This window comes from Uloborus diversus, chromosome 10, assembly GCF_026930045.1.
Source record: "Uloborus diversus isolate 005 chromosome 10, Udiv.v.3.1, whole genome shotgun sequence".
NCBI lineage: Eukaryota > Metazoa > Arthropoda > Arachnida > Araneae > Uloboridae > Uloborus > Uloborus diversus.
In genome coordinates, this window is record NC_072740.1 from 99,323,664 (window position 1) to 99,347,783 (window position 24,120).

The following is a 24,120-nucleotide window of genomic DNA, read 5'->3' on the forward strand; positions in this document are numbered from 1 at the left end:
CTCCACTGCAGTTTTAGAAATATTCTATTTAAAGACACACTCTACTTAAAGACAAATTTTGTGGTCCCTTGAAAGTCATTAAATAGAGAACCAACTGTACTAATGTCTGAAAATCAAATTGAAATTCAAAGTCGTTAAAAATTTGACATGTCTTCCATTATATCATCTTTTTGTAAGAGGAGAAAATATTATGAAATAGAGTTAGCCTTTTTTGGATTATGGTTACAGGGATCAAAATTAACACACCATCACACTGCATTTGCATTGTAATATCATTATGATATGAAATTTGAGCTTGACAACTAAAAGTTTGTGTTTTTGTAGCAAAGAGGAAATTTAAGCACAAAGATGGGAGAGATTTTACAGAATTATTTACTTATCTTCACTTTTCTTATAAAGAAAAAAATAACTATTACAGGGCACTTATTTACAAGGACGATAAGTTAGATGAACAGGGAGTTAATATCACAAAATATAAGTAATACATGAATTAAAGCATGAAATAAATCATTTAAAGAGAAAAAAAACTTTTAGATGACAAAAAAAAAAAAAAAAAGAGAAATCAAATTCACATTGAGTTTTCTACAGAAATTTAATTCATTCAATTTCATTTATTATTTTTACTCATTAACTAATTAGTTAATTATTTTCATGTTTGTGTGTGCTCAGCCTATACAATACAATATTCCTATTGATTAGTAAAAAATTTAGAAATAATTTACCAGAACAGTGTCTGTCGAAAAATAGCACTTCCTGAGGTTGCTTGTTTCCAGTATTCAAATAAAACTATGTGACTATCAAGAAATTAAATTGATATCAGCTGTGATTGCAAGTATAAATTTTAACCACAAATAGTTCACTTAATTGTGAAATATGGCTTCAGATCATGGATAGAGCTAGAGCTATTAAGGGCACTCACGCACAATAGCAAATCTGGGCATATAAATGTTTTTTAATGATGTTCATTTTTTTACAGATTAATATGACAATTTTTGAAATTATACAGAAATTTACTCTTTTTTGTATCATTAAATTTTTTGAAAAATGCCCTTTTGCTTAGTGTGAACATTTTCTACTGATGATTAAGCACTGATTATATAAATATTAATTTTTAATATATTAATCACTTGATAAAAATGTAGTTTGCTAAGGACAATGAAAAATTATTTCAAAAAAGTAAAATATTTTACTTTTATATGCATATAAATACAGCATTTACAAACAAAAATAGAAATGTACCAGTATTGTATAATTTCAAGAGATAAAAAAACAATATTTTGCACAATAGCATACTTACATGATGGACACCGAATCCATTAGGAAATGAATGTTTCCATGAACCCAAGCCACATAAACTTGTTGTATATGGACTATTACCTAAATAGGCATTTCTACAAAGAAAAACATTATGCTAAAACGTTAATATTATCGTGGTTTATTATTCATGTGAATAGACAATAATTCATTGCATTAATACAGAAGAATACAAAAATGCCTTTGCAAGAAAATGCATACTGTAACAAAACACAATCTAATTCAAGAAAAGCATTGATTACACTGAGTATTGAACAATTGCCTGATGCACATTCCAAAGGGAACACATTCTGATTACGTTTGAGCCCCCTCATAAAAAGGAGTTACAAAATTATTTTGTATGTATAATTGTCATGATATGTGTTTAAAGTAGTCCCTTTTTTTTGTCACAATTAAAACCCATTGTCTAAGATTACCAGAGAAAATTTAAAAAAAAAAAAATTGGTAAAACAAAACTTTCAATATAAAAATGGGAAAGTTTTAATTGACCATCAAAAAAATCTATACAGAATTTCAGTACAGGTTAAAAAAAATATCTATGCAGAATTTGCAGAAATAATCACTCTAAAAAATTATCCAATCATTTTAAAAAGTGTTTTCAAATAATCCTAAAACAAATGAAGGGCCACAGAGAAGAACGATCTATGTCCATTTTTCTAAAAAACTCTGGTTTATTTATGGGAACACGCAGATTATTACACACAGTAACATTGGGCAAAATGCACCACATGTTTAACTATAAACAATAAACAAGAACTTAAACCTAAAATTAATAGTTACTCTGTATTGCATATACTGGAGCTTAAACACTCTCTTTTAGTTCATATTCAAATTTTTTTGGTCTTTTGACCGTATTTATTGAATCTTCCACGGCTGATGAGCTCTGGATTCATCTTTGGTCTTTTCCTATTAAATTGCTGCTTGTATTTTTCCTTTTTCTCATCATTATTTTTTGTATAAATTGTTTAAAACTTGTTACTTGTTGTGCATACTTTTACTTGGCTTTTTAGTTTTGCTGCGTTGCGCATCTATGGGCTTTTGGCGTGGTCTTTTCAATATTTTTCATTTTTATTATAAATGATATATTTAGGCAAAATAACAGGTTTTTAAACAATTTTTATGAATAACAAGGAGAAAAAGGAAAAGCAAAAGCATCAATTAATAGAAAAAGTAGAAAGGTTGAATCCAGAGCTTATCAGCCATGCAGGATTCAATAAATATGATCAAAAGACCAAAAACTAAAAGGAGAGTATTTAAACTATCGTATATGCATTACAGAATAACATTGAGCAAAAGCATCACATACTAAACTATATAGGATAAACAAGAACTTAAACTTAAAACTAAAATAAGTAGGGGGTTTTGTCTCAACTAATTAGGAAAATGAAGTTCCAATAACTAGCCTTTCACAGGAGAGTACCTGCCAATAACAAAAATTATTTTACCCAAAGATCAGAAAAAAATACAAGGACCAATCCAGTTGTCAACAATTTATAGTTCAATCAAAAAGAAAAAAAAAAAAAAATTAAAGAAGATTAAAACATATCATATCCGTGTCCAAAAATAAGTCCATTTTTATCATGCTGTCCTTTTAACATGTGCAAAAAAACTTCCACATCTCATGAGCCAAGCAATTGGTTTATCGCTGTTGTATCATACGTTTGAACAGTTAAATGGTTTCAAGAGAAGCAAAATGTTCTTCGAAAGCTATACTTAAGCAAATATTCTTAATCAGAGTTTTTGGGAAGTTGTGATTAAAAAGTTTATTTTTGAGTAGTGAAATTTCTTGATTAAAAGCAGTAACAGTATTACAGTTATTATATATGGCAGTTATTATATACAGCAGTAGCAGTTATTATAAGGGTATTCGAAAAGTCCTTGACACATTTAAAAATTTCATAGAAAACCAACAAATTGTCGTATGAATTTGCAGTTTTCACCATAATACTTTACAGGTTCAAGAGTTTTTATGACATCGAAAAAAAAAATGAAAAGGGGAAAAAAAGAAGAAAAAAGGCATTTTGCAGCCAGGGTGTCAGTATATGCTACGCTTGTAATTCTTCGTTTAGTAATTTTCATTCCTTTTTGCGCTTTCTCATGTCAACAAAAACAATATAAAAGTTACTTTTAAATCATTTTTGTTGACATTGAAAAACGCAAAAAGAAATGAAATTTACTAAATGAATAATTACAAGCATAGCATATAGTGACACCCTAGCTGCAAAATGCCTTTTTTCTTCTTTTTTTTTTGCCCCTTTTCAATTTTTTCGATGTCGTAAAAACTCTTGAACCTGTGAAGCATTATGGTGCAAACCGCAAATTCATACGACAATTTGTTGGTTTTCTATGAATTTTTTTAATGTGTCAAGGACTTTTCATACACCCTGTATATGGTTCATTGTTACACATTATAAGACATAGTAGGTATTGATAGCTAATATATTGTCTTTTTAATTTCATTTTAAAACAAAACATGCCCAGAACATAATCTAAGTTCAACCTCACATACAATCACAACAGAATCCAATCCTAATGCCTCATATCAAAGTTGTATGGAAACAACAAATTCTCCAGTTATACCTTTTTGAACTCAGCCATTTTTTATCACAATGAAAAATTCACAACAGAAACGTAAGAAAAAGTGAGGGGAGTTTTAACTACAGAACAGGTAAGAGCACAGGACAAAGAGGACAGAAGAACTGGCAAAAAAAAAAAAAAAGAAGGATGATGAAAATAATTGATAAAACAATGAATTTGAAGTTGTTTACTAGTTGTTAAGCCAAGCCATTAGCGACTTTGTCCACTCAGGGATTCGTAGGTTTAATTACTGAAATCTCAGTTGAAGGTGAATTTTCCTGAGATGTTTGCTACAAAATCATCTGCCCGATTATCCTATGCGTTCCCCAAGAAAAATGACATTGCTGATGTGCAGGCATTTCAAGTTTTAAAAATACTACCTCAACCAAATCGCAAGTCTAAACCTTCTGTTCATTCATTTGGTTCATAAAACACTATATTGGGCCACTGGTTGATGAGCACGGAATTTCAATTCAGGACGATAGTGATATTGCTAATGTTCTTAATAACTTTTTTCGAGTGTTTTTAACGATAACTGTATCTCAACAGTTGACACCAACAAGACACAAGCTATAGTACAGCTTGAGGACTTTGTATTTTCCAGGGATGACGTTTTACTTCATTTGAAAAAAATTAAAGAGACTAAGGCTCCGGGGCCAGATAATATTTATCCGAAAATTTTAGTTGAATGTGCAGAGGAATTAGCAGATATAATCGCAAACATGTTCAATGCTTCTTATAATTCGGGGACAGTGCCAGAGGACTGGAAGCTGGCTAACATTACACCGCTCTTCAAGAAAGGGTCTAAAAGGAGTGCGGGAAATTATAGACCTGTGAGTCTAACTTCGGTGGTTTGCAAAATTTTTGAAACATTGATGAAAATTAAGATAGTAAATTTTCTAGAGACTAATAATCTATTGACTAGTTTTCAGTACGGTTTCAGGAAAGGTAAATCTTGTGCAACTAATTTATTACATTTCTATGACAAAGTTACCACGGCTTTGGACAATAAGAAGCCTGTAGATGTTGTTTACATTGATTTTCAAAAAGCTTTCGATAAGGTACCGCATGTTGCTCTACTTAGCAAATTAGCTGATATGGGAATAGGAGGGAAAACTTTCATTTGGGTAAAAAACTGGCTGACCGGAAGGAAACAAAGAGTAGTTGTAAGGGGAAATTATTCTAATTGGAGTGAGGTCTTAAGCGGGGTTCCTCAAGGATCAGTGTTAGGGCCTGTTTTGTTCATTGTCTTTATGAACGATATTCACAAAAATATTTCTGGGAACATGAATTGTTTTGCTGATGATGTCAAACTTATGGGGACTGTAGAAAATGAAGAACAAGCAAATGAGCTGCAAGAGGATCTAGATCATATTACGGAGTGGGCTGATAAATGGGGTATGGCTGTTAATGTTGGAAAATGTCAAGTGCTACATTTAGGGCAGGGAAATAAGTGTACAAGTTATTATTTGCAAGGTTCAGTCATTAGTCAGGCAGACAAAGTTACTGATCTGGGGGTCCTAATAAGTCAGGATTTAAAGTTTAGCCAACAGTGCAGCATTGCTAGCAACAAAGCCAATAAGATGCTTGGGTTTATCAATAGATCTATTTCAAATAAATCTAAAGAAGTTCTTCTGCCCTTATATAGAAGTTTGGTAAGACCCCATTTGGAGTATGCTGTTCAGTTTTGGTCTCCTTATCTTAAGAAAGACATTAATGTATTGGAAAGGGTTCAAAGGCGGGCTACAAGGCTAATAAGTGGACTTTCCCACTTAGATTATGATTCCAGGCTTAGAAGGCTAAAAATGTACAGTCTTGAGCAAAGAAGAGACCGAGGGGACATGATTCAGCTGTTTAAATTTATTAAAACGAAAGATGTTACGGGGCTAAAGTTTAGCACTGAAAACAGGACAAGAGGTCATTGTTTTAAGCTATTTAAATCTCAGGCTAACATGGATATTAGGAAAAATTATTATTTTAGCAGGGTAGTAGAACCTTGGAACAGCTTACCGGAAGAGGTGGTAATGAGCAAAGGAGTAGACAGTTTTAAGAGGGCCATTGATCTTCACTGGGGATTGTAAATTGACTAGGACCAGTCTAGCTGGGCCCAGAGCCTGTTGCTGGTCGTCACTTTTGTATTTGTATTTGTATATTGTGGTTCTTTTGGATTAAAGCATTTATTTTTCATAGCAATTAAACTCAACTTTTTTTATTTTTTACATAAGTTAGAGTGTAGTTCAACTTTAAACATTATATACCCATTTTACCCCAAAGCATGCAGTAAAATGGGTATACACTGTGGTAAAATGAGTATACACCATTACACAAAAATTAAAGCCAAAATCAAAGTATATTCAAATTAGATCCAAGATACACAATGTAAAGAATATTGAACAAAAACATGATTATATTTCATGATGTTTTTGTCATGAATCATTGAAATTAAAAAAGCTGTTTTTTTATACCCGTTTTGCCGTGGGTGATCCTATTTTTTCAATGCAAAATATGCAGATTATTTGGGGAGGGGGTAGGGTTTTGCAGTTTCAAAAAAGTGATTTTTTTTCTTTTTTTGTTTAGTCTTGTAGTTGAACAGTTAAAAAATATATTCGAAAATTTTCAAGTCATTTCGAGCAAAATTCTAAAAGTTATCAAGTATTCAGCCTCTGTCCTTTAAGCCGTAGCTCTGACAGCTGGCCGAGAATGCAGCAGTTCTGACAGCTGCAGACACTTAGAATGTCAATGCTGCTTGCTTGGAGTTAGTTAAATATAATATAAATAAATAATGAAAGAAGAAGAGGCTGAGGAGATTTAAGCTGCTACAGGGACTGTACTCTATGGAGCTGGAATTGATGCTTTTTAGCTTCTAAAACTTTAAATTCATTTTTCTCAAAATCACCTTTTCAAAGTCTGTGTTCACTTCCATTTTAAAACCAATAGACCGATTCATTTCAAATTTAGTAAACACATTCTGCATATACCCCCCCCCCCAAGTTGAGTTTAAAAAAAAAATTAATGGGTCTTTTTACTAACAAAATAGCAGAATTATTCGTGAAAAATAGTACTTTTAGCTTCAAATGGCCACTAAGAATGTTACAGTCAAATAAAAAAAGATCTGAGAATGTAAGGAGGAGGATTAATTAGTACTTTGACTAAATTCAAATAGAATTTGATTTCAGATAAATGCCAGCTGTGATACAGTGAACACCATAAATCATCTTTCCCCAAAGGTGCTCAGGGAAAAGCTCTGTTACCTGTTTGTCTGTGGATATATTTTGATTAAAAATTTATAGCATATTCTTAAAACCATACATAATAATTCACAAAAGGTTAATAAATTTGATCACACTATTTTATAAAAAATATTTGTAAAAAAGTGAATTTTTTGATGCTGAAAACCCTTGCCTTAACCCTTCAAGCGTCCGTGACGTAAAATTCCTTCACCCAGCGATGTATTGAAGAGCGGCCGTGTCGAAAAATTTGGCCTTGAATATTCTGCTTCGAGAACGGCTGCGGCGTAAAATTCTATGGAAGAATATTCATGGCGAAATTTTTCGACACGGCCACTCTTTGATACATCGCTGGGTGAAGGAATTTTACGTCACGGCCGCTTGAAGGGTTAAATTGAGGTTTTAAATCTGTAAATACTTTATTTTTATTGCTTTATGAAACCTTCACTTTTGTGTGTTATCTACAGGACGTATTTTAAAAACAGGTAGTGTTTACCTCAAAGAAATGATATCAAAGGCACCTGTATAAATTCTGGCAAGCATCATGGCTAAATCATTTGCTTCTGATCCACTATTACAAAAGAAACATACCTATAAAAGAATAACTAGATTTAAGTAATTGATAGTAGATTATAGCTTTTAAGTTAACCACAAAATGGCAATATTTGTATACTAGCTGACCAAAGCAAAGCAATCCTGCTCGACAGTAGGAATTAAAAAACTCGGTTAAAAAAAATTTTTTTGAAAAAAAAAAAAAAAAAAAGCAAAATTGCGACTTGTTTGTTTATTTTCCACTGATAGAGGGGAAAAAATCTTTCAAATTTGGATGTTGAATAAGTTCTTGCTGTCTTTTATGAAAATAAATGCTTTACTTTCAAAAAACATTAAACAACACGTGACTGAAAGTAGTGTCCATCGTAAGCCACCAGTTTTCCCCACCTTTCCGGCAGCACACATTGGAAAAACTACGTGTCTTTTGAGGCTATCCAGGTGTCAATCTAAGTTTTTGCGGCTTCATAAGAACGGATGTGCAGTTCACCAGACCATGGTAGGGTAGGACTTCTTAAGTGTTTCCAAATAGGCTTTGACCGATATTGCTACATGTGGCCGAGTGTCATCATGCTGCAAAATGACCTTGTCATGTGGCTGCTCATAAAATTATCTTTTTCCTTCAATGTCCCGCTTAATTGCTCCAATTTTAATTTTTAGTGATGTCTCTTGATGTTTCTATTTGGTTTCAGCAGCTAATAATAAATATACCCAGCTGATCCTACCAAATGCAGCCAGGGATAGTTGGCTTTCCTAAAGGTGTTGATGCATGGCCAGGTGCACCCCACATTTTTCTACGCTTAGGGTTATGTAATGTATCTATTTTTCATCTCCAGTTAGGATACAATGCTAAAAACCTTTCCTTTTCTGCGGTTGAAGAAGCAGCTGTCGTATGAGAAAAGACTGTTCGACATCGCTTGGCTTCAACTGGTATGGTACAACACCCAACGATCTTGCTTTTGAATGATTCCTCTTCCCTCCTAATGCTTTCAAACGTTTTGAAACCATTGTCTGATCACCTCCTTATGATTCTGCAAGTTCAGCCAGCATTTGACATGAGTCTTCATGAAGTAATGCTGCTGATTGTCTATCAGCAAACTTTCTTGGCAGGCCAGAGCATTTTTGATCTTTAAGATCAAAATCATTATTTTCAAAGTGACTAAACCAATCTCTACAAGTTGCAGAGCACCATTGCCGAATGTCTCCACAAAAGTTCTGTAAGTTTTAACTATAGATTTTTTTTTTTTTTTTTGATTGATAAAAAGCAGTAAAATTCCCTGCAAATATTCTTTTTTGGGCAGGAAATTTGATATATACATAAGCTGGGCAAAATAAGGTTGTTTGCACTTCCATGAAATACCATACGCTGAATTTAAAGCTCTCTTACAGTGCTTGTATATAAATGCATCACTATCATAAACTAGAGCAATCAGCACTAGTAATGCCAGCTGTTGTAAAACAGAAAGAGAACTTATTTGAGTACCCAATGTACATGATTCTGAAATTTACTATGCTAAAATAAATATCCAACCCTCCTCTTGATTTCAATAAAATACTACTGTAGTTTAGAATCCAGCCCTTAATGAGTTAAGATTCATGGCAATTAAAATTATCATTCAGCTGAGGAAAATGAGGCATTCAAACACTGGGCTAAGGAATAATTGATCCCATGACCACCTTCATGATATTAGCAGTACATTCTTACTAGCTGAACTACTGGTCTTACATCTCAGTGTGTTATACACTAAAGGAATGCATAATAAAGCAACAAAATAAATTTAAACCAATAACTCTTTTTGTTAAAATATTTTAAAAATTATACAGCAATTTCAGATGTTAAAATGAGCGTCTTGTTTTTTTGTTTCTTGATTTTACACAACTGATGAACTGAAGCTCAAAATCCTGCAATGAGTTTGCATTGCTTATTCATGGAAACTTAGATTAAAGTTCTGCTGAAGAAAATAAGTCATCAAAAAACTATATTTTTGGGCCATGGGGATTCAAACTCATAACCTTTGCATTATAAGTATGGTGAGCCAACAACTGAGCCAATGAGTCTCCATTTCGGGATACTAGGCAATAGAGCAATGCGTAAAAAAAAAAAAAAAAAACCAGAATCAATCAGCTTTATCAAACAAAACCACCAAAACACAAATTGTCTCTTTACTTTTCACTGAAGGTGGTGAAAAAATCTTTAAAATAGTGCCTTACTTGAGAAGTTTGATAAAGTATAGATGAAATTGTGGCATTGTCACAAAAAAAAAAAAAAAAAAAAAAATAAGAAATAATATATATAATGATTTGTACAATTCTACTACTCTGATTTGTTTTCAAATTTCTATTTAGTTTCTTTCTTGTAATAATCTTTTCACGTAAAATATTTAAGCTTGTGAAACTAATCAAAAGAAAATGAAACTGCAAAATATGTAGTTTGAAATGTATGACATAAATAGTTGAACAAAAAACAAATATGTAATAACTTGCAGCATAAGAATTATAGATTTTTATTGCATACAGATTGAAATATTAAATGAAAAACTCACTTTTAAGTCTCCAGGCAGTCGATTTGTTAATTTTTCAGCATACTCATGTAACTTCGGGTGTAAGTATATATTGGTTACATGCCATAGCTTTTGAAGCTGATCAATAGCAGCAGCAGTAACTTTCCTTTGTAACACATCAAATAGGAATATGAGATTATGAATTTGAATACATATGAGTCAGTTGAAAACAACATAGAATGTTTAAAACAATAATGAAAAACATTTTTTTGTGCTATTACAAGAAAGAAGAAATACAACTGAGTAGGGGAAGATGACTCAAAAAACATCACAGAAAAATAGTAACATAGTATTAAAAAATAATAAAAATAATATAGCATAGTTTGTTCCATGACTTTATGAATTTATTTGGAGAGATGACTTCCACATAAGTATTATTTTAAGAAGAAAAGAGAAGCACAATACATGTTCATGCATGCAGAAATAAAACAAAGTAAATAAAATCAAAGAATAAAATTAGAAAATAAAATAGGAAAACAATACATTATAAAATAAAGCATGATTTTCAAAAGAGAATTTTATTTAATAATGCACAGCATTATAAGCAAATGATTTCCTTTTGATGTACAATTCCACTATAGAGAACATGAAAAAGCCAAAAAGCAACACTTAGTAAATACAGGGTGGTTATAATTAAGCTTTTTCTATAAACAGCTGCAGCAGAAAGAACAGGGAAGCAGATTGATACTAAATCAGATACATGAACTACAGAGTGTGGCAACAAAATTGGACAAAGTTTGCATCATTCAATGGAAGTAAACTAATTTCTTTTTAATGAGTGCCTTTATTTATTTTTGCCTCTTCCTTTAATTAGAAAATAATTTATAAGCTATTTCCTAGTTTCTGTATTGTTTTTGGGTTTTCTTACAATTTCAAGAAAAAGATCTGCTATTTTATAGTTGTTTAACCAAGGAGAATAACAGTTCATTTGCTTGTTGTGCCTCCGCAAACGGTATTCGATGCACAATGCTGTTTCAAGTCGCTTGGAAATGATAATCAACGTCCAGGAAGTGTTCAAAAATGAACAGTGAACATTTCTGTTAATTGTCTGGCCATCCAAAAGTAAGTTCAATGAAATCCACAGGTCACCATGAGAGAAATGGTTTGTGAGATGGGAATGCGTCACCGATCAGCCGGGTTAAGGGCAAAAATCGAGTTTGGGCAGAAGCTTAAATTTAAAAAAGTTCAGCCTTTTGCAGAAGAAAATAAATTTGTATGACTCCAAAGATGCAAGAAAGGTTAAAGGTAGGCCATAAGTTTCCACTGGAAGAGATACCTTTCACTGACAAGCAGCTCTTTACCATTCAACCAACTCATAATTCCCAGAACAACAGGATTTGATCTGTAGACCCTCCTAGCACCTTAGCAAGTGTTGAACGGTAAAAAATCTCTGGTTATTGTGGATGAGGTAGAGGTAATAGTGGACTTAAGTAAAATTTCCTAAAGACAGTGTGAAATTTTTGGAAACTACTATGAGGGAGTTCACCCCCCCCCCCCATAAAACTCTTGAAATATGCATACAAAGCTCATTGAAATCTTAGGAAAGAAACCAGATATAAAAGATAAATTTATCGTAATGATCAGCATATCGTACAATGCATAGTAAAAAACAACACTCATATTATACTAAAAAGTTTTTTTTTTATTATGGAGTAAATTTTGAAAAATTTAAAAGTATTACTTTAATTTTTAAAAAAATGTTTGGCTACAGATCTTGCTTAATGTAAAATTACAGTGAAGAAAATATTTTCTGAGCAACATTTCTTAAGCTCAATACTACACAAGAATGTTACTGAAACAAATTTTCATAAGAAAAAAAAATACATAATGCGTAGAAATGTCATTTGAAAGACAAATAACTCAATATTTTCTATCATTATTAAACATATAACTTAAGCAGAAAATCAAAAGCAACACAATTTTCAAGCACTTTGCTAAGTCTCAAATATTTAAAATTTCAAGCTCAAAAAAAGTTTAGTAATGCTGACTTACGGGTGACAATGACCCACACTCACAGTAACAATGCCTCCATACATATCTAGATAACGTTTTCCTGTTTGATCCCATACCCATTGCATAAATCCTTGCGTTATCATTATAGGTTCCTTATACATAGCAGGTATAGAATGTGCTATGTTTTTCTCTCTGATTGCTTTAGCTTCTTCATAACTAATGCCCTGCAAAAATAATGCATGCATTAAATACATAAAAATAGGAATTAAAAAAACTAATAAAAGAAGATTACAGAATGAGACCCCAATTTTGGAATCCCAAAATCCAGATGACCCAAAATCCGGAACCATTTTTCATTAACTACTTTTTTTTTTCAATTTTGCTTCAATTTTAAAAGTTCAAAATTGTGAGCCTTCGGCAATCACTTGTTGAAAACACAACTTTCAGTTCATTTTTTTAATGTCGCTTGTTATGCATAAAAAAGCATTTTGCTGTAATTGTGCAGCATTCTTTTAACATCCACTTTCGGTTAACAATTTTTTTTTTCTTCTCATAAGTATGCAATAAAAAGCCTATTGAACAAAAGTACATACTTATTTTTAGCAAAAAGTATTGTTTATTTATTGTATCGATCGGCACATTGGATAACAATAAAAAGCAACATCTGTGAGTACAACCAAGCAAGAATTAGCAGAAATCTTCAACTTATATCAGACTGGGGCTTCACTTGACCGGGACTTTCTCTACCAGTGATGATCCTTTGGGCAGGTTAACCCTTGTTCTTCAGGTTGAGGGTTATGCCATCCTGAGGTGTTTGAGTTATTTGTTTGAATCAAGGCTAGATGAACGGATGTGTTCATGTCTGCTCTGATAGTCAAGCTGCCTTAAAGGCCTTGAATAAGGTTGCAATAATATCCCACTTTGTTTGGGAGCGCTACGATATGTTTTGCACTCTTACAAATCGGAATAAGATTTCTCTCCATTGGGTACCTGGGCACTCTGGTGTCAAAGATTACAAAATAGCTGATAACCTTTTACTCTTTTACTCTTTTTCCAGTCTTGAACCAGTGATTAGAACTTCAAAGCATGTTATGAGAATGACCATTTTTGATACTGTTAGGAAAAAACAGTATCATAACTAGCAGAACTTGGATGGGCAATGTCAGGCAGAAAAATTTAATAGGGGTTGCCTTAGCATTAGGGCAAAAGAGTTCTTTAATTTGAATAGAAATAGTGCTAGGAAGGGTATTGCTCTTTTTTTGGGTCACTGCACTTTAAAGAGGCCCCTTGCTATTATGGTGCCAATAATGATCCAAGTTGCAGGGGTTGCCTCCTTTGCGAGGAAACTGTTATTCACATCCTGTATAATTGCAAAGTGTTTTCTGCCTACAGATTTGAACACCTTGGTTGTGGTTTGCTTGAACTGTAGGATAGTCATGACATTCCTCTCAGGTGTTTGCTGAATTTTGCTTCAGCTACTGTCCTGTTTTAAGACTTCTGTTTGGGGATTAGTGCAATAGACCTCTGGTCACAGGGCTTGGCTCGGTGTTGAGCCCCTCTTTCTTTCAAACCGTTTCATTTCATGCACTGGACAATGATCAAGAGGCGTCTGGTTAAGTTATATTACATGAGAAAGTAGGATTGTTGAGTACCACATAACCTGACAGCTGACCAACTGGATGACCGAATCGCCACCAATGTTTCCTTGCTTTCTCTGTACAAATTCTTGTACCTTTTCTTGACATAAATTATGAAAGGAGATTAGAAATGAGCTATGTACTGTAATGTTAAGTGTTGTAGAACAGTGTGTCAGCCTTCTGATCTGCCTGCATAGACTTCAAAAGTTGAACTTCGTCTCAAGAAGGCATTACCAAAGAATATAAATAATAGGAGAAGAAGTTCCACTCTGTGACCAGTTTTTAAGCTCTGCCAAGAAAAAAAAATACTTACGGAAGCGTGATTTAACAAAAAAGCCGACATTTAGGAACAAATGACAAGCATTCATTGCCAATGTTAATTTGATAGCCACTAAATGTCTATTCAGGTATTATTCTCACCAATTCATCTTAAAAGCTAAGTGTAAGCTAAGTGTAAATATATTTACTCACTTGTTTCTTTATTAATGAATTAGTAGTTTATCTTGCTCCGTTACGGACGATTGTTACCAATCGCGGATCGGAAAGCTAAGATGTGTAAACATCGGAATGAAAGAGGGATTCGAAAGATGTGATGTATGTGCATGAGCCGACGGATGACATAATCTCCCGATGACTCGGAGCAGATGGAAAGTTCTGGAAGCATTCTGGTGGTTCTTACGCATTTCCAGCGTGACGTGCTACGTCGTACCAGATAGGATATAAGCAGAAGGAAATCACTTCTGCTCGCGTTTCTCATTTTTTTCGACTGAGGATAGTCAATCTTTATAGAGGATCGCTCGTTTTTGAAGCGGCATCCTGAACTCAGCTTAGGAAATGGCTGATAGTTTTCGCCATCATATAGTTAGGGTATTAAAATTTTTGTAAAACTTATTTAGAACATGAGTGATAGGGACTTCAATCTTTATGAAACGTATTAAGGAAAACTTTATGTTTAAGTTGAAAGCTGTTGAATTCTGTTATGATTAATTTACTATTTACATAAGTTATATTATTTTATAGTAGTTATTTATTATATTGATGAATAAAATGAAGTTAGTTTTAACTGGATTCTGTTACTTCTATTTTCAAGAAAACTTATTGAATTTACAATGAAGGCATCTGCTAAACCTTAGGAGTTTACTCCATTTTTAGATTTATTGGAGTTAAGCTCAAATGTTAGGTCAACAAGAGGGTTATGGGCCCAGACGCCCTTCCCTGTTCATATTCAGTTAGCTTGAAGAAGATGAAGTTTATCTTACAAATTGAGATAGAAATATGTGAATTAATTCTGTTTTAAAGAAATGAAGCAGAAAAATCCAAATTTTAGCTTTTTCAGATGTAAACTTCGCATCCAATAAAGATGACAGAACTTCTTTGGGGGGGGGGGGTCAAATGATTATGTTGGATGAAGGTCCTATCGAATGGATAACTTTTAAAGAACAGAGTGTTAGTTTGTCAACTATGGAATCTGAGTTCATAGCATTGACGGAGGCGGCAAAAGAAACCTTGTGGTTTGATAGAATTTTGGAAGAATGTTTGAAAAACTTTTAAAGTTCATAAAAATAAAAGCAATTATTTATGTAGACAACCAAGCATCTTTAGATTTTGTAAAATCACCTACAGAAAACCACAGAAGTAAACATATTGATGTAAAACTATTTTTCATTTGTGATTTGATTGCTAAGGATATTTTACTGTTTCACATGTAAAAAGTAAATCTAACTTGTCAGATATTTTCACGAAGTCACCAACCTAAAAAGACTCAAATTTGTTTTCAGGAAATTGTTTTTAATTAAAGTGTTTAATCTATTGTAGAAAATGTTTGTAATTTTTGATAACTAACTTTTTCGACGATGAACTGTTACTTAATTTTTAATAGTTTTTTTTTTTTTTTTTTTTTTTGTTGAAAAAAAATTCTAAATATGTTTTGTCAACTTAAATCAATGTAATGATGTGAAAATGAGCTTAAATACAAATCTGTTTTTGATCAAAAATGAAAATTGAGCTTATATACAAAACTGTTTATTGTGATCAAAAGTATTATACAATTGTTTTTTATGCTGATTTTTGGAACAGTTACTTGTGGTTTTTATTGTTATTTTTAGATTAATTCTGATGTCTGTCACAGGGTAGGCAAGTTTCTGCCAAGGTGGTTAAAACCACTGGTAGAAACCAGTTAAAACCAGCATGGCAAAAACCACTTTCTGCCACATTTGTGGCAGAAACTGGCAAAAACTAACAAAATGACAAAAAATTAACTATTGACATACAATAGAAAATGCATGGGGAAAATAATTAGTTGTCAGCCAAAGCACAATTTAATGTTGTTTGTTTTCCAAAACTGTGATAATTGGTGCAAAATCTAGCTTAGTATTGGCAAGTAAAATTCTGGCACTTTCTTCTTGAAGCACATGATAAGTTCAATCACAAGCAATTTAGATGAAACATATAAGCGAGCAAATTACAATCAGTAATGCCTGTTTAATTTTCTATGTTACTCCTCTTTCCTAAGCACCCATATGAATTTTCGTCTTTTGTTAGATTAATCCAAATATTACGAGCATCTGCAATTGAAAAGTTCCTTTTCCAAACTAAATCAAGGGCACTAGCATAGGATTTTAATTTTTTAAATGATGAAACGAAGTTTAATTTTTTTATTTTTTTAAACAAATATCATTTAGTAATTACTGGAGTTATTAAAGACTTTTTAAGTTTTTGCCAGTTTTTACCAGTTATAACCAGTTTCTGCCACTGGCACGGCAAAAATTAGTTTCTGCCGGCAGAAAGCCAACCCGGTCTGTCAACGCAAATGAGTTTTTTTGTCAAGTCAATGGATTGTATGCGATAAGTGATTTTTTTGTGAAGAAGTGAACTCAAATTTACGTTACTTAGTGTGCGAAGTTATCGCCAAGAAAGAAGAAAAGAGAAAGAATTTTTTTTCTAGTGAACTTTCTTTAGGACTATTGTTGGACTTTAAAATTATATTTTATGATGTTATTGTTGTTTACTGTGCAAATGTTGTTCAATTACAGAGGAATATTAAGTGTTTGTTTCTAGAAAATGTTGAAACTAACAAATTTTTGTGATGTGTTAAAAATAAGAGAACTAACGTTAGAATTAGATAGAAAATTTTAAACTAACTGTTTTTGAGGAATATTTTTTCAGAAATTTTTGAAAAGTGAGAAATATTTTTTGAAATGTTTTTTGTTAGAAAATGTATGAAGTTCTTAATTTGATGAATTCGCGAGATCATTGAATTGTTGAGAAGGGGGGGGGGGCATTGATAGCCACTAAATGTCTATTCATCGATTCAGATGTTATTCTCACCAATTCATCTTAAAAGCTAAGTGTAAATATATTTACTCAATTGTTTCTTTATTAATGACTGAGCAGTTTATCTTGTCCCGTTATGGACGATTGTTATCAATCGCGGATTGGAAAGCTAAGATGTGTAAACATCGGAATGAAAGAAGGATTCGAAGGATGTGACATAAGTGCATGAGTCGATGGATGACTCGGAGCAGATGGAATGTTCTGGAAGCATCCAGGTGGTTCTCACGTATGCATTTCTGGCGTGACGTGCTACATGGTACAGGATAGGATATAAGCAGAAGGAATGAGAAGGAAATAACTTCTGCTCGCATTTCTCATTTTTTTGACTGAGGATAGTCGTTTTATTTAGAGGATCGCTCGCTTTTGAAGCGGTATCCTGAACTCAGCTTAGGAAATGGCTGATAGTTTTTGCCATGATAGTTAGGGTATTAAATTTTTGTAAAATTTATTTAGAACATGAGTGTCAGGGACTACAATCTTTATGAAACGTATTAAGGAAAACTTTATGTTTAAGTTGAAAGCTGTTGAATTTTGTTATGATTAATTTACTATTTACATAAGTCACATATTATTTTACAGTTGTTATTTATTATATTGATGAATAAAATGAAGTTAGTTTTTAACTGGATTCAGTAACTTTTATCTTCAAGAAAATTTATTAAATTTACAACGAAGGCATCTGCTAAACCTTAGGAGTTAAGCTCAAATGTTAGGTCAACATAATTGGCTTGGGGGAGGGTTGTCATTTCCTCCGAGTACTAATTTGAAGAAAAAAAAGTGGGTCGCGGGAGTCAGGGAATTAGACACAATCCCTCTGGAGATTCTAAAGCCTTTTATATCTAAAGATTTGAAGAGTTCCAGATGTTCAATCTTTCTCTTCTCTTTTACTAATGTACAGCAGTTGACTTCATTTGCTACTGCTGAAAAACCGCAACTGATGCATCTACTAATCAGAATAAATTCATGTATTTCCCCTTTTACTGATCATATCCTTTTCAGGTAAATGATAAAATATATATTGAGGGAGGATACATTATTATTTATTTTCACTTTTGCTGATTTATATCATTGAGGTTATAAAAACTGCTGATACAAGAAAAATCAGTTGATGAAAATGATCAAAGGTGGTCAGAAAATATAAATGATAAGATCAACATAATTAAAGCACAAGGATTTTAAAGTAGTTGCACTCACATGTTTCTGTGTGACAAAAAACATTTTTCTACAATAAAAGAAGATTTCTTTGTAACCCTTGAATACCTGCATGTAATAAATGTGCATTTTTTTCATGTTTTATAAAAATGTTGATTTTATCATTCTATTATACAACATGCAAACATAAGCCTTAGTTACAAAAATATATTTGTACTTACAAATTTTAATAATTTGTTTTTTCCGATTTTTTTTAACTTGAAAATCTTTTGGGATAAAACAAAATACCTGATATTGCATTGGATTGAATGAAACTGGTGGCAGATTTCGGACCTTAGAAGAACTACTTGAAAACCTAGATCCTTCATTCAAAGAAAAAAAAGGGAAAGATTTATAAATTATATTTCAATTCAGTTATAATTATTATTTCAATTTGCTTTATTATGTGGCAATGTGGCTGATATAATAAAAAACATTTATTCTGAAGTAATATTTCAAACATTCCATTTGAAAAACATAGACCACTAATGTGTTACATGTTAAAGATCTACTTATTAGAAATGTAATGTGGGAGAAAGCCAGGTATAACAGCATCTGTGGGCAAAAAAGTCACTTGTGATAATTCAGCTAATTGACACTACAGTGTTAGAGGCAGTTGTCTGAACTAACCCAGCTAGCAACCATCATTAGTACGATAAATATTTGGACCCTTGAGAGAGGGTTGCTCACTTACTTATAATTACAGTCGATTCGGGATAATTCGAAGGTCGATAACTCGAATATTACTATAACTCGAAGTTTTTATCAAGTCCCATCCCCTTTTCCTTTAATTCCATGCTATTTATTCTCAATATCTTGAAGTTAACTTCCTTTAAATCGAAGTTTTTTCAAAGATGACTCGAAATTTATTTCAAAAGAATAAAAAAAGGAAGAAACAAGTAACTAGGAGAGAAAAATTTATTCACCTTCACTTGCAATTCCTGCACAATAGACCTCTAAAGCAAGAAGAGCACCTGTTGAGCCAATGTGCGATAAAGAAGTTAGCGTGTGAAAATGAGTTAGCTTGTTTTCTTTTGTTGTACTGTACTGTTTACCCTTTGACATGTTGCTGGTCTACGAATTTGCTGTCAAGTTGTCAAGTCAACTGATTCTACCTTGATTCAAAGGCTGACCTAAGTTAAGATGCGTTCCCCTTCATTCTTTAGTTTGATTATTTGCTGATAAGTTCCTGAGAGACAGATTGAGCTTTCTTTACTAATAAAGATGTCTAAGCAAGTACTCTGCCAATGATATTAAAAGGAAAAGAGAAACTTCTAAAGTGGTAGAGTCTGAATTTGAAACGAATGAAGATGTGCACCTTTTCTGAAGTAGAATTAGCTCCACCAAGTGGTTCCAGCAGTATTGATATCAAAACCATGCTTTTGAGTTTTTTCTCTCAATGTTTTTTATTAAACTGCATATTGTGCTTAAATCTTGTAAGTTCTCATTTTTTTTTCTGTTATATGTACACATTAATTAAAATATTCTATGGTTTTAAATGTTAAAATGTCGAAAACCGAAACAAGCGGTAAGTCGAACTTCCGATAAGTTGAAGTTTTTCATCGGTGCTTTTAGATTAGAGTAATCGCAAATTGACTGTATTTCATTTTGATAAATTTAAACAACTGGAAACATGTCCCCTCTGACTCTCCTTTGCTCCAGGCTATACATATCAAGCCTTTTAAGTCTGGTATCATAATCTTAATCTGAAAGTCTCCTTACTAGTCTAGTAGCCCTTCTTTGAATCCTTTCCAATAAAGAAATATCTTTCCTGAGATAAGGATACCAAAACCGAACAGCATACTCCCTTATATATAACATTCATCAATTGTTGTAACTTTGTAGTAGGCTGGCAGTAGATAGTGTATAATTTTTCATAATATCTTAAGTTCATTTTGTTGTTGCTGTTCAGCTCATTTCAAAAATAATAGTAAAAACTCTTATAATTTCAGTTTCTCATTTTTTTCTTAACAGTGAGTATAGTGGTAAATATATGGACGAAGTTAGACTTTTGTCTCTAGGGGGGCTAAACCCCAGAGCCCTCATTTGGGGAATCAGCACCCCCCCCCATTTCATGAGCATATTGAACATACATTTGTTTATGTGTTTTGTTGCTTTCTTCCTACGATACTTATTGAATATGTACCATTACGTCCCCCCCCCCCCTCCATCCCATGGAAACCTTTGAAATGGCAGGTCTGCTAAGCCCGCAGTCAAAAATCAGCGCTAAAATTAAAAGATAAAAAGAATGTGTGTGTGGCACTTTTGGTAAGACAATTAAAACTATTAAACATTGAAACTGCTGCGGTTGCCCATCTTGCCTCAAGTTTCATATCAAAGTTTTTTTACAGGGAAAAAAAATCGGATGAACTTATAAAAAGAAAGACAATTTTAATACAAAAATTTTATGTCAAATTTATTGCTTTTAAGGAAGGATATCCTTAGTGACGTCAAAAGAAGGGCGAAAAGCGTGTTAGATCCATCAATGTTCCTTGGAAATTTTTCAAAATTGAAATCTTAAAAATGCAATTGTAATCAATCCCTGGTGATGTTAGGAGAAGAGGGGTCGTGTGGGTCGGAGGAGGGGGATTCAGAAAATTTTCAAATTTATGTTTGAAATCACTTTTAGCCAACTTTTGATAATGTTAGGAGAATGGGTTTCCCTGACAAATTATTATTGTTATTGAAGACAATATATGTTATCTTTGGTAAGTAAAAGGAGTCGGGGGTTCTTCTGAAATTTTTCCTCTGCCTAAAAAGCTTAACTTTAGGCAGTGGGCTGTCATTGGCTATCGGCAAATATTGGAGACCTTATGCTAGGTGGAATGGAGCGGGAGGTAGTGATGCAACGAATAGTGATTTGGCCGAATGCCGATTATTCGTTCATAATCAAAGGCGAATATTCAGCTGGCAAATAGTTATTTTAAAGCACAGTTTTGTATGGTTAATAATTAAATATGCATTATAAAAGATTAATAACAAGGATTCTGTACAAATTTTGAAAAATTTGCTACTTTTAGTTTAAACTTTAAATTATTCTGCCATATTCGGCCGAAAAATTACCAAAAAGTGGAAGATATTAACCTTAGCAACAGTTTTTAACGACCAGACCTCTAGATTTAAGCTTAAAAATAGAAATCATTTTCTATTATTGGCATTATTTCATAAAGCTTCTCAATTGAATAAGAAAAATAATTTTAATAAACTGAAATGATTCAGCATGGAATTGCATCTCATAAATTTCTATCCATATATACATGTACCAAAATTAGCGGTTACTAGACAAATTTCTGTACTAGAAAATTTAAGTTATTTAATAGTAAAAGATTTTCTGAAGTTATTGTAACAGAAAAAATTAAAATATTTTTAGATAAATCTGTAGACAATATTCGTGAATGTGCCATGAGAAGCTAACTTGGACAAAATTAGGAAATGCAATTTTTAACAATTAAAGACAGAGAAAGAATTCCACCAAAATTATTTGTTGAAATATTTTAAGGAAATTGCAAACCATCCATAAAGTTAAGACTTGGGAGAAACCTCTGTGCTCGATGTAAAATGCGAGAAATCGATTATTATCCTTCCTTGAGTAGTTATTAGAAAGAACAAAATGGTCCTTAAATATATATAAAGATACATGATAAATAAAGTGGTGAGAATAAATTCTCTAACCAATCCCAATCAGCCAGAAAGTACCTTGCAGAATCAGGCATTCCCTGAGCGCACCAAATGTAGTGAATACTTATTCTCAAAATATGATATTTCTTTAAAGAGAAAAAAAGTTTTCTACTGACTGGAAATGCTTGACATTTATTTTTCCTACATCATAAACTGTGTTTGTACAGAAAAACGCTGCTCTATGAGCTACATAACTGTTAACATTACATGGAATATTTTTGAAAATGCTATATAACCAAAATTTTAATGATGATCTTTGTGTTCTAAATTGTCATATTTAATTTTAAAAAAATAAATAAAATATAAAAGTACATTGATATCTTTGTATTAAATTTTTAGGGGTGCACCCCCCCCCTAAATCATGTGAAGACCCCCTCCCCCAAAGCACAATCCCCCCACCTTAAAAATGAAAAAAATTCCCCTCAAAACATCCCCAATCCTCCTAAAAATTTTAATGGGGCAGTCTGTGTCATGACCCTCCCCCCTCCCCCAGGTGCACACCTCTGCAATTTATATACATATTTTTTTCAGAGAGAGAAAAAACTAAACTCTGCCTCACGTATGATTTTGGTTGTATGTATTTCATGCACTGAAATTTTTCATAAATATGAATTTTTTTCAAAAGACAAGATAAATAGCAACTTTCTTAATATGTCACAAAAAAAGAAGAAGACTGTAACAGAAAATTTTGTATATTTCAATACAGAAATTTTTTAATGTCATTCATGAATGAATACATTTTATACTGGCAATGCAGAATAGTTATAACAAGATTTCCTTAAAATTTGAATCATGCATTGAACATGGTTAGCATAAATAAAAATACAGAAAACTCTCAGTGTGTGATAATACAATCCACTTTTGTACATTATTCAGCAGAGGAGGAATAGTAAACTAGGTATTCGGCCAAAGCGGAACATTCGTTGCATCTCTAGCGGGAGATATACGCAGCTTATTTATAAAATGTTTGAAATTAAAATCTTAGACTCGGGGGTTCTTTAGTACTAAGCAGTTTTTTAAGAAGAAGTTATAAACATGCATTTTGTGCTGTATACTATTAGGAGAAGGGGGGGGGGGGGGTGTCGGGCGGATCTTCTTGATTTTATTATATTTTATTTTATTTGATTTTTTGATATTGAAAGTTAAAAAATGAAAATTTAGGCTATATTTTGAGATGCTAGGGAAGTAAATGGGTGCTCTGCCGCAGGAAGGTAAAGACCAGCATCTGCAAATATTTCTTTTTTGCATTTTTCTTATCTGTTGCACTTTTGCTTCATTGTACAACCTCACTTATTTAATTTCCTTTGGAAATAAAGCACGAAAAAAAGCATAAAATCCGTAAAGTAAAGTAAGAAATAACGAAGTCAAAAAAACACAAACTGCAGATTACTGGAGACACATGTTTCGGCGTTACAGGGAACGCGTTTTTCAATGTAAAAAGCAATGAGCTTATTGATGAAAAGACATCCGGCCATCATTGGTTTTTGTCAGATGTCTTTTCATTCATAAGCTCATTACTTTTTGCATTAAAAAAGGCGTTCCCTGTAACGCCGAAACACGTGTCTGCAGTAATCTGCAATTTGTGCTTTTTTGACGTTGTTATTTCTTACTTTACTGTTCAGCACAAAGGTATTTATTTATCTTATTTCCCTAAGTATATATTATATAAAAAAGGCGTTTTTCTTCAAATAACTCAAAAACTCATTTCTGCAGATACTTCGCTTTATTCCCACAGCAGTACTCTCTGTTGGAAATTTTTGGAAATTGAAAGCCTAAAAAGGCACTTTCAAATGAAGCTCTAGATTACTGATCGCTATCCGCCATCATGTGACAATTTCGTTGAAAATGGCTACCAAAAATTCAAGTCGTAGTCGCCAGAAGTGGCGAACATATGTTTTTTTATTTTTTAAAAATCATATTGCATATCGTGCTAGGACCTACTATTCAGAATTTTTAGACTAGAGCTTTACTTTTAAGGAATGGATCATGATTAGAGATAGGAGAGTTCAGGAGCTCTCCCAACAATTTTTAAAAATTTGAGGCTCTAAGGGGGGCTAATAAGCTGCCAAACGGGGCTTAGCCCCCTTAACTCTGCCCATG

The 24,120-nt window shown here is 32.6% G+C and overlaps 1 protein-coding gene across 1 annotated transcript in view; it reads right to left on the reverse strand.

Annotated features, from left to right (window-relative positions):
* LOC129231231 (alanine--glyoxylate aminotransferase 2, mitochondrial-like) overlaps positions 1–18,665 on the reverse strand; it is a 53,307-nt gene extending 34,642 nt beyond the window's left edge. The window contains exons 1-5 of the mRNA XM_054865495.1: positions 18,592–18,665; positions 12,221–12,405; positions 10,211–10,334; positions 7,615–7,709; positions 1,298–1,391 (exon numbers count right to left, since the gene is read on the reverse strand). Coding sequence (XP_054721470.1) covers positions 1,298–1,391; positions 7,615–7,709; positions 10,211–10,334; positions 12,221–12,405; positions 18,592–18,603 — 510 coding nt within the window. The 5' untranslated portion in view covers positions 18,604–18,665. The remainder of the gene's footprint in view (positions 1–1,297; positions 1,392–7,614; positions 7,710–10,210; positions 10,335–12,220; positions 12,406–18,591) is intronic.
* Positions 18,666–24,120: the final 5,455 nt, after the last annotated feature.